The sequence below is a fragment of the Bos mutus genome, chromosome 18, assembly GCF_027580195.1.
Source record: "Bos mutus isolate GX-2022 chromosome 18, NWIPB_WYAK_1.1, whole genome shotgun sequence".
Lineage (NCBI taxonomy): Eukaryota > Metazoa > Chordata > Mammalia > Artiodactyla > Bovidae > Bos > Bos mutus.
This window is the reverse complement of record NC_091634.1, coordinates 59,659,000-59,670,272: the sequence shown is the minus strand read 5'-3', so window position 1 is coordinate 59,670,272 and position 11,273 is coordinate 59,659,000. Positions and strand designations below refer to the sequence as shown.

Here is an 11,273-nt window from a genome sequence, read left to right as displayed (position 1 = left end):
TTGTATGTTTTAAATAATCAAAGTAAAAATACACTTCTAAGTAAAGACTACTAAGTACTGAAGGATTTGTCCTAATCCATTTAATCGTTCCCTTAATGATGGATACTGAGGTAGTGTCTGGTTCCTAATTTAAACCCTTGGAGCTTTGGGGAAAAGATCCGTTTTATGAACTCCATCAGGAAGTAGAGCATCCCTTCATTTTTTACATAACAAATTTCAAGTTTGCCTTCCCATGTTGTCAGGAAGGAGAGAAGTTCTGATGTCCCCCAGAGACCTGTTCTTGCCTGCGTTAGGCTGCCCTGTGTGGATTTTCCAGGTGGTGGAGGATGTGGTCATCACAGAGGTCATACTTGTCAGTAAAATGCTTTTTTTCCCACAAGAATTCAGCAGATGTGTCCTGTGGTGCTTCCAGCGGCAGAGTGGAGCTTGGAAGGAATCCTTAGTGGAGTACAGAAGATAACCACTGCCCACAAGATAACCTCCATTTGGGTTTCTAGTTGGTTTTTCCTTTCTTCACTTTAATCTTGCCCCTGGCAGGATGGCTTCCACAGTTATTGTTCTTTAAATTCTGATCTGCATCAAAAGAAAGGAGGCCTGGATCAGATTCAGAATGCCATCTTCCTCCAGAAGCTCAGGCCCTGGTGAGCTTTGCAGTGTGTTCAGAAGAGCCTGAAAATCTTACTCCCTGAGGCACAGCTGGAGTCCTGGAGGGTCCTCTTCCTGTGAATGAGGATTCAAAAAATCTGTACCTTCTACTGACAATCTGTGGATGGCAGGAATTGACCTGAAGTCTTCTTGAGGTTTCTGTATATTGCTGGTGAGACTGGAGGTATGAGATGATTCTGTAACTCGTGTGTGCTGTGGCCATCAGTCTGTTTCGATGGTTCCCTTTAGAGGATTCCACTCTACAGTCAGCCTAGCAGCACTCATCCCACCACTGCAGAACGAAAGATATGTCCCCCTGGCCCAGATCCTGTGGCGGTTGTTTTTTTGTGTGTGTGCTCAGGTTGAGGCTGAGGATAGTCTTCCAGCTGTAGCATTCCCATATAGTCTGTTATCGGTGGTCCTGGTGTTCTTGGTATTGGGACCAGAAGGGATCCTGAGTATCTGGGTCTCCTCCCATAGTCAGCGGTACAGGCACATCATTCCCAGATGTTAGCGTGGAGAGAGAGTTCTCCTTGCAAGCTTCACAGGCTGCATGATGACATTTTGTCCTTGGATCACACTAGGGACACGTGGGAAGAGAGAAGAACAGGTAGAAATGATTGGTTCCTGCTGAAAGAACTGGAGGAAGGAAGATGATGATATCGGCCTGGGAGAGGCCACAGGTCAATTTCAGGCTGCTGAACTGTCGGACCGGGTCTCACATTTGGGCCATCTAGCAAGGAATTCACAGGCTCACTTCTTGTCTGCCCAGGGTACAGAGATCTTGGGTCCTGAAACCACATCTCTGTGAGAAAAACAGACGTGGGACATTATAAGGCAAGAAATAAGGGCCTGTTATGTAGGCGCAAATCTCAAGAGAGATATGTATGAAATTAATGACCCTGGTCCATGTGTTCAGTATGTTTGTATGTATACGTATGTATATGTGTGTATGTATGTATGTGTATAGATATACATACATACAAACATAGATTTAGGTCATAGCACTTTCAGCAGTCAACCTTAGATGAACTGAAACTTGGCTGAAAAGGCATATGTCCAGGAGCCACCCTCCAATTTCAGCAATGGACCAGGGAGCAAGGTCTCTTGACCAGGCTGACGTTTTTTTCTTCTTTATCAGTGTGTGCACAGGAATACATATCTTGTAAACGTGTATAAATCTGAGTAAGGGTTAATAAACATAAGTGTTTTTGAGTCATTCTGCCTAAGAACGTGCTTCCTTGTCATGAACATTGAACATGCATGAACCACTTTCCCCATAATTTAGGTAGGAGAAGGTACTCCTGAGGGTGATTCTGTTCCCCAGTTTGACTGTGCCTATAGACTTTTGGTGGGGGGGTGTTAAGAATGGGGAAAGGAGAAGTCTGCAGGACATCTAGTTGGTAGAGGCCAGGAACGCTGAAGAATACTATGCCAGGACAGACTGCCCCTCCCAGGAAAGAAATATCTGGCCCAAAATGACAACAGTGCCAAACTTGAGAGAACCTAACAGTGTTCTCAAAATAGGCATTAACTTGTACATTATCTACAGTTCTGCTGCTGCTAGCTCTGAATAGATGCATCACTGACAATTTAATTAGAAAATTCTTCCTGTTTCAGGAGTGTGACTTGCAATGCCAGATGTTTACCATCCCATGCCTTTGTCCTTGATTACTGTGATCATCTAGGTTAGTTACAGTTTTCCAGCAACCACTCAGGGGGTAACATCATTTAACAGAAGGGATATTTGCTGCCATAGGCATCAAACTTGAATTCTCAATTCCGAATGCCTGTTTGGCTAGTGTTTTCCTGGTGGCAATACCAAGGTGTTGGTTCCTCTAGAAAGCTTGAACTAGAATGTTTGAGTAAGATCTTGGGACGGCTGTCTGGTCTTGTGTGGCTTCTTTTGGTAAGTATTCTAAAAGAGAACGCAGGGACAAAAGGGAGGGTTTTAGGACATTTTTGCATTCAAGCTGGAAACTCGAACTTGAGAAGTTAGTGCTAACCTCTTACTCCCTCTGAATCCCCCTGAGATGACAGAAGAGGAGATTGTTGCCCTGCTCAGAGCAGCAGGACCAAAAAGTCCAAAGCCTTGCTTGCTCAGAACCTGTCTGTCCCAGCCACCTATTGGTGACCCTCAGTTACAAAGAACAAGCTGTAATTGGCTCCAAAAGTAAGGATTCTCTGTGGTGAATTTGGGTACAACATGCAGAATTGATTCCTCTCTCAACTGATTCCACTGGTGAACTGCGTTTGGATTGGTGGGTTTTTACCTTGAGTATAAGGCCAAGGCTGGTTCTAGCCATGGGTTTGGTCTTCTCCTAAAGAGGAGCTGAACCCCAGTCGTCTATCTTGCTGTGTGGTTTTTGAACCAAATCTGAGTGGGAAAGGAAGACATGGAAGTCACGTAACGCAGTCTATGTTATTCCAAATATCATTGCAGTTAAAACTAGTTGATCAGTTGCTCTTGGGATAATATCCCTAAGAGAAAGTGCATTATCCTGGGAATGATGCTATTATTAGCATAAAATTCAGGACAGTACACAATCTGCTCTCAACTCAAATGAGCATTTCTTGTGTGGTCATCCTCAGGGTATCCAAAGTAAATTTCACTGGTTTAAGAAGCACCGTTAGTTCTCTCAAAGGAAATCAGTCTCCCTCATGTCGCATCAACTCTTCATTGGAAATGCCATTTGATAATACATAGTATGTACGGAATATATCTTAGAAAAGGATATCTTTATGTAAGACAGTAGAATTAGCCACAGTCACGAACAGGGCTAACTCATCCACACTTCCTCTTACTTACTTCATCTTCATCATGGAATAGATAACAGCCCCATATATCTTGCTTTAAAATTATCACTAATATAGCCAGTTGTATTTTGTTTCCTCATTACTGGAGTCAGCATTGCAATGTATGTTCCAATAATTTCTGAGTGTTTTATTTTGATAATTTGATAATTCATGGTAAGAGTAGAGTGTAAATGATAACCAATATTTGATGAATCACTCATCTCCCAGGCATTGTTCTAAAAGATTATATCTGTTCTTCAAAAGAGACACTGATGTATAGAACAGTCTTATGGACTCTGTGGGAGAGGGAGAGGGTGGGAAGATTTGGGAGAATGACATTGAAACATGTAAAATATCATGTAAGAAACGAGTTGCCAGTCCAGGTTCGATGCACGATACTGGATGCTTGGGGCTGGTGCACTGGGATGACCCAGGGGGATGTTGTGGGGAGGGGGGATGGAGGAGGGTTCAGGATGGGGAACACATGTATACCTGTGGTGGATTCATTTTGATATTTGGCAAAACTAATACAATTATGTAAAGTTTAAAAATAAAATTAAAAAAAAAAAAAAGATTATATCTGTTCTTTAAATTAATTAATCAAAATATTTTCCAGTAAGTCTTAAGCCCAAGTGGAAATTGGAAACTAATGAGTGAGTTACTGAACACAGTGGCTGAAACAAGCTCATCCTACGTTCTTTCTGGACTTGTCGTTCTCCACCTCAGTTCAGACGGGCCCAGTACCTCTCGAGCAGCCAGTCACTAGACGCTCTTGAAAGTGAAAGTCTCTCAGTCGTGTCCAATCTGCGATACCATGGACCATAGCCTACCAGGCTCCTCTCCATGGAATTCCCCAGGCAAGAATACTGGAGTGAGTAGCTATGTCCTTCTTCAGGGGATCCTCCCAATCCAGGAATCAGACGTGGGTCTCCTGCATTGATGGCAGATTCTTTACTGTCTGAGCCACCAAGGAAGCTTCAGATATTCCCCCAAAGTGCACTTTTTTACTGGGATTTGAGGAAACTCTTTCCTGTTCCTAAAACAAATACATTAAGAAAAGAGGAAATTTTCTTCTTCCTAGTGTCCCCTCAGACTGATGCTCTTATAGCCCTTACATATAGTGATTTATTGGAAACTATTTTTGATAAAAAAATCTGAATTCATTCTTCTCCTCTAAAAGCATCTTTTTTCTCCCTGCCCCTCCAAAAGCATCTTTTTTATTGACCTTTATTGGTTTCAATACTGTTTCAGTTTGTGTTCTTGTATTATTAGCTCTTCACTGACTGAAGAAATCCAACTTTATTTATTTATTTATTTTTAATCTTCACATATTTATTTTTTATTTTTTTAATTTTAATTTTTATTTTTTTTTTAATTTTATTTTTAAACTTTACATAATTGTATTAGTTTTGCCAAATATCAAAATGAATCCGCCACAGGTATACATGTGTTCCCCATCCCGAACCCTCCTCCCTCCTCCCTCCCCATACCATCCCTCTGGGCCGTCCTAGTGCACCAGCCCCAAGCATCCAGCATCGTGCATCGAACCTGGACTGGCAACTCGTTTCCTACATGATATTTTACATGTTTCATTGCCATTCTCCCAAATCTTCCCACCCTCTCCCTCTCCCACAGAGTCCATAAGACTGTTCTATACATCAGTGTCTCTTTTGCTGTCTCGTACACCGGGTTATTGTTACCCTCTTTCTAAATTCCATATATATGAGTTAGTATACTGTATTTATGTTTTTCCTTCTGGCTTACTTCACTCTGTATACTAGGCTCCAGTTTCATCCATCTCATTAGAACTGATTCAAATGTATTCTTTTTAATGGCTGAGTAATACTCCATTGTGTATATGTACCACAGCTTTCTTATCCATTCATCTGCTGATGGACATCTAGGTTGCTTCCATGTCCTGGGTATTATAAACAGTGCTGCGATGAACATTGGGGTACACGTGTCTCTTTCCCTTCTGGTTTCCTCAGTGTGTATGCCCAGCAGTGGGGTTGCTGGATCATAAGGGAGTTCTATTTCCAGTTTTTTAAGGAATCTCCACACTGTTCTCCATAGTGGCTGTACTAGTTTGCATTCCCACCAACAGTGTAAGAGGGTTCCCTTCTCTCCACACCCTCTCCAGCATTTATTATTTGTAGACTTTTGGATCGCAGCCATTCTGACTGGTGTGAAATGGTACCTCATAGTGGTTTTGATTTGCAAAAAATCCAACTTTATATTTACATCAGTAGTTTATTCAAAATGATACAATATGGGATTTTATTTCTTATACTCCTGTATGTAAGTTACATTTCTGATATTAGTGGGGAAAAAAAAACTAACCTGAGAATTGGGAATTTACATGTGTTTATCCCACAGTTTTCCTCACAATTACATATTACTCATTATTCTGCAGTGTATTTTCCAGTGATACCATATCATTAGTGATACCATATCATTAACATAGTGATCCGATTTCCTATATTCTCTAAATCTCAGAAGTTGACTTAGGGACTAACCTGGTAGTCCAGTGGTTAAGAATCCACCTTCCAATGCAGGGGACATAGGTTCAATCTCTGGTCAGGGAACTCAGATCCCACATACCATGGGGCAGCTAAGCCTGTGCACTGCAGCTAGAGAAACCTGTGCGTAGCAAGGATGAGCCTGAGCACACAGCTAAGACCCAAGGCAGCCAGGTTAATTAAAAAGCTGATTCAGTTATCTTCTATTGGGAGAGATATTCCAGTATATTCTTTCCTCCAATACCAAACACACCCAACCAACTGGTAAAAGAAGTAATAGAGGTTTCTTCCATGGTAAAAGAGGTAACTCTTGTTTTTATTTTGTTTTAAATATATAACAGGAAAAACCTCCTGGGAAACATACCTGACATAACAGTAATTGCCTGCCGGTGCTAAGCCTACCTTTTTTCTTTACCTTGAACCAGAATAATGAAATATCTGATACTTACCTGAATTTTAGATTTCTGGAATGCCAGTTTCCTTGGCCAGCTGTTTCCTGCTTGCTTGTTCAGGGTGAAGAGCATTCAAACCACGCTTGGATGCTTTTGACTCTGGTTGTAAATAATCTTGCCTTGCCAGGGTTCTTTTTGTAGACTGTCTGATGAAGAGAAAATGGGGAGAATTATGAAGGATATGTTTATAGATTAAAAACTGTGTGAGCATGTAACTTATGTTTAGTTCAGATTGAAAGTCTGTCGATTCAACGATTATTTTATGTTTTTACTTTGAGGCTATACCTAAAGTCATTCTAAACTGGAGACGTGGGAATTCCTTGGTGTTCCAGTGTAAGGACTCTGTCCCCTCACTGCCGAGGGCTCAACTTTAATCCCTGGTTGGGGAACTAAGATCCTACAAACAGCCCGGCATAGCCAAAAAAAAAAAAAAGACGTATAGGTCAAATGCATATGTGTATATGTATATAATACGTAAAAAAAAGAAAGTCTGTTATCTGAGTTACCAAAGCAAGAAATTACTAGAAATCCACAAAATTATGTGCAAAGAAAATAGGAGTTAGGAAAATAAATGGAAATAAATGAAACAAGTAAAATATGAAAAAGATTAAAGGGATAAATAAAATATACAAAACTTATTTTGTGATAAAATTAAAATTTTAAATCATTAGGTATCGTTAATATTAAATCATTAGGTATAATTGTTAATATATTAAATTGTTAGATATAAGCTAAATGTAGAATATTGTGTATGCCGTATAAATTTTTCTCCATTAAAAATGTTAACTTTAAGGTTTTTGAAAACCCACTTATGGGACTCATTGCTGCTGCTTAAATATGGGATTCCATTCTGTTAACTTCAAAGTACCCATCAATCCCCTGACACAACTTACCACTGCAAAACAGCACCTACTTCAGCAATCTGTTCCTGTAATCATAATGGTGACTTTACTTTTTATAAACTCTGGAAAATAAAGCATGTGGCATCACCAAAGAGAAGAGCAAAAGACCACTTGTAGTGCTGGTTTGATCCATCTATGGAAGAGGCATCCAGATTCTGCAGAGAGGAGTGGACAACTGAGCAGTTCCCCAGGACACAGGATTTATAACCACCCATCTCTTAAACACTCTTCTACTTAATCCCTTCATTAAATATGAACACTTCAGAAGAAACTTGAAGTAATCGGATTAAAAGGAAATACAGATTCTACCAGATTCTAATTTTGCATCTATCATAACATGACTTAAAATCTGTGCTTTCTAGTTTATATAATACATATGTATGTATACGTTGATATAATATATGCTTTGTACTGTATAGTTTTTAAAACTTTTGTTTCTTAATTATTGTGGCTTGATATTATTTTAATGTTATATGGATATTCCTACTCTGTATTCTATTTTTCTTAGCTGTTACAGAAACACATCTTTTCCATCATTGATATTGTTTATGTGTTATCGTGGTTATTCTGTACTCCATAGTTATTAAAAAAAAAACACAAATCTTAGTGTTGCTGTGAAGGTATTCTGTAAATTGATTGATTGTAAATTCAACAATGTGCGTCTGATTCCATTTCCATGATACATCCAGGATGGACAAATCCAGAGAGACAGAAAGTAGGTTAGCAGTTTCTAGGGAGTGAGAATGGGGACTAACTGCTAATTGATAGGGGATTTCTCTTTAGAGGTTATGGAAGTTTTAAAAAGTTATCTCTTGTTTTGGTTGAGGGTGGCACAGCTCTTTGACTCTGCTGAAAACCACTGGATTGCAGACCCTGAAAGGACACATTTCATGGCGAATAAGTTATACTTTAAGTAAAATTTATTAAAAAAGAATAGCTTATAAAAACATAATGGAGGGTCGTATGACGTATTCTGTCACCTGGATAAGTGCAAATGCAGAGGAGACTTTCCAGAAACATCTCAAAATTGTTTAAAACGAAAGTGTAAGTTAAGGAGTTAATATGGTGAAATTTAATGCCATTCATATTAACATATGTCAACACTGATCACATGCTTAGATTAAAAGAGGTCTAGTTGACTATAACTTGAATATTTACATAAAGTACCTTTCACTAGAAAAAAAAATTTAAATATGCATTAATTTTGTGAATAGTTTCAGTTTTTCAGGTGAGGATATGAACACATGAAAATTTCAAAAGTATGAAATAAATAATATGATTATGTTGAAAATAAAAGGACATTAAAACATGACTCAAAAACATCCATTCATTTCCAAATTATTCATTTTCTTTGTCCAGACAAATGGAAAATGACATCAATATAAGGAGCATCACTTTGTTTTTTTTGTTTGTTTGTTTTTTGTTTTTGCATCACTTTGTTTATTGACCATCAGATACTGTATATCATTCTATGTAAGTATTAATGATAAACTTGGAAAGTATTGCCCTAAATGAACATGCAAATGTAATATTTTATCAATCATTAATATAACATTGATATTAATAAAATATTTTAAGTTCAAAATTATTTATAATAATACATAATTGATAAATTATTTCACTATTAATATTTATTTAATAACTTGATAGTATAAGCCCAGATGATATAATGTTAATGAAATTGAAGTTTGCTATATATTTGACATTAGAATGCTAAATTACAATTCATGTTTAATATTTTTGTTAATTATTTACCCATTAAAATTATAATTATCTTAATTGTTTTATCATTTAAATCTACCCTTCTGGTCTTATAATACTTTAACATCATTTCTGATTTTCCAAGATCTTCATGCTGTTTTCCCTTGACTCCCAGACTTGATAAAAATCAACATGCCACTGAATTCTACTGTTTTAAAATCCGAGGTGTCTGAGTGCTATAGGAAGAAATGTAAGTAGTTTTACTATATTAATTATATTAATTATATTTTAAACATATTATTTTTTAAAATTGAAGTCTAGTTGATTTACAGTGTCACATTTTGGGTATGCAGCACAGTGATTCAGTTTTATATATGTATATATATTCCTAAACATATATAAATATATTCATATATTTTTATATAAATAAAAATATGTTTTCCCTATAAGGGAAAATAAACCTTTTCCCTTATAGGTTATTGCAAAATACTCAGTTCTCTGAATTACACAATAGGTCCTTGTTGGTTATCTATTTTATACATAGGAATGTATATATGTTAATCCCAAACTCCTAATTTATCCCTCTCCATATTTTATTTCTAATATTCTAATTAAAAAGTTCAAATAAAATGTGAAATTCCCAAGAAGAGAAGTGTTAGTAAATACAGTGAAACTGAGCACATATGAAATATATTGTTTCTTCTCATTCCGTCCTGGGGTCCTTTTCAGAATGGCTCATGTGCGTATAATTGTGACACACTAGCAACATTTTCCCAGGAATAAACTGGTTAAGCTGCCATGCCTGGGATGCTAATGACCTGGGACACAATTTGAGATTCTTGGGTAAATATTACTCTTTCTAGAGTAAATATTACTCTTTCTAGTAAAACCTAGAAAACTTGACCTAAGTAGCCAAAACCTTCATAGTTGGTATTCACACTGTAAGATTTTCTTTATTACCAACTTTTATGTAAATCACATATTCTTATCTCCAACTTTGCATCCATTATAGCACACACTTCACACTGAGAAATAAGTGTAACACTTTCTTAATATTCCTAAGAATATAACACTATATATGAATATGAATAAATATAGATGTGCTGTGCTGTGCTTAGTCACTCAGTCATGTCCTACTCTTTGCGACTCCATGGACTGTAGCCCACCAGGCTCCTTTATCCATGGGCATTCTCCAGGGAAGAATACTGGAGTTGGGGTTGTCATATCCTCCTCCAGGGGATCTTCCAAACCCGGGGATCTTCCAGACCCAGGGATCAAACCCAGGTCTCCTGCATTGCAGGCAGATACTTTACCTTCTGAGCCACCAGGAAAGCCCAAATATAGATGTATGTATATTTATTTATATAACACTTATTATCCTGAGAGTAAGTATCCTTCTGTTAATTTTTTTAATGTTTTGTTTTATTTATTTATTGGGCATGCAACATGTGGGATCTTGGTTCCCCAACCAGGGACTGAACCCATGCGCCTTCCATTGGGAGCTCAGAGTCTTAACTGCTGGACCTCCAGGGGAGTACCTATCCTTCTGTAATTTTGTCTAAGAAAAGTACCACTTAACCTTTCTGAAACTTGATGTTTCCTAAATATTCTATCAATCAGAAGGGATATAAAACAGTCTATACAAATAATCTTCTAAACTCTCTTTTTAAATTTTACTTTTCTTAATTATTGACATCTCCCACTCCATTGAGGTGCTTCCCTGGTGGCTCAGATGGTAAAGTGTCTGCCTGCAATGCAGGAGACCCAGGTTCGATCCCTGGGTCGGGAAGATCCCCTGGAGAAAGAAATGGCAATCCACTCCAGTACTCTTGCCTGGAAAATTCCATGGACAGAGGAGCCTGGTGGGCTATAGTCCATGGGGTCGCAAAGAGTCGGACACGACTGAGCGACTTCACTTTTTTACTCCACTGAGGAAGTACAAAATTGTCATTAAAGAGAAGGCTGCCTGGAGAATTTCCTGGCAGTCTAGTGGTTAGGACTCAGTGTTTTCACTGCTGTGACCTGGGTTCAATCCCTGGCGAGGAAACTAAGATCCTGAAAGCCACAAGATGTGGCTAGGGGAAAAAAAAAGAGGCGGCTTTCTGCTGAAACTCATATTCCAGATTTTGTCTTGAGGTTCCATGGTTAATGCAATTATTTATTCACTTGCTGCATGCCTTTCCCTGCCAGATCCAGTTCTCAGACATCCTTAAGTTGGATTCAACCATAATTCAAAATTCATAAACTTATGCCTATTA

At 38.1% G+C, this 11,273-nt stretch overlaps 1 protein-coding gene and 1 non-coding gene across 2 annotated transcripts; one reads left to right on the top strand and one right to left on the bottom strand.

The window, feature by feature from the left end:
• Positions 1-631: 631 nt before the first annotated feature.
• DUXB (double homeobox B) lies at positions 632-1,804 on the bottom strand. The gene is given in 5 exon segments (XM_070386776.1): positions 632-919; positions 921-997; positions 999-1,048; positions 1,051-1,225; positions 1,350-1,804. Coding segments are annotated over 5 exon segments (453 nt in total). The 5' UTR covers positions 1,449-1,804; the 3' UTR covers positions 632-867.
• An 8,928-nt stretch (positions 1,805-10,732) lies between these two features.
• TRNAC-GCA (transfer RNA cysteine (anticodon GCA)) lies at positions 10,733-10,804 on the top strand. Its single transcript has one exon. It is a non-coding gene; the product is annotated as a tRNA-Cys (tRNA).
• The last annotated feature ends 469 nt before the right edge of the window (positions 10,805-11,273 follow it).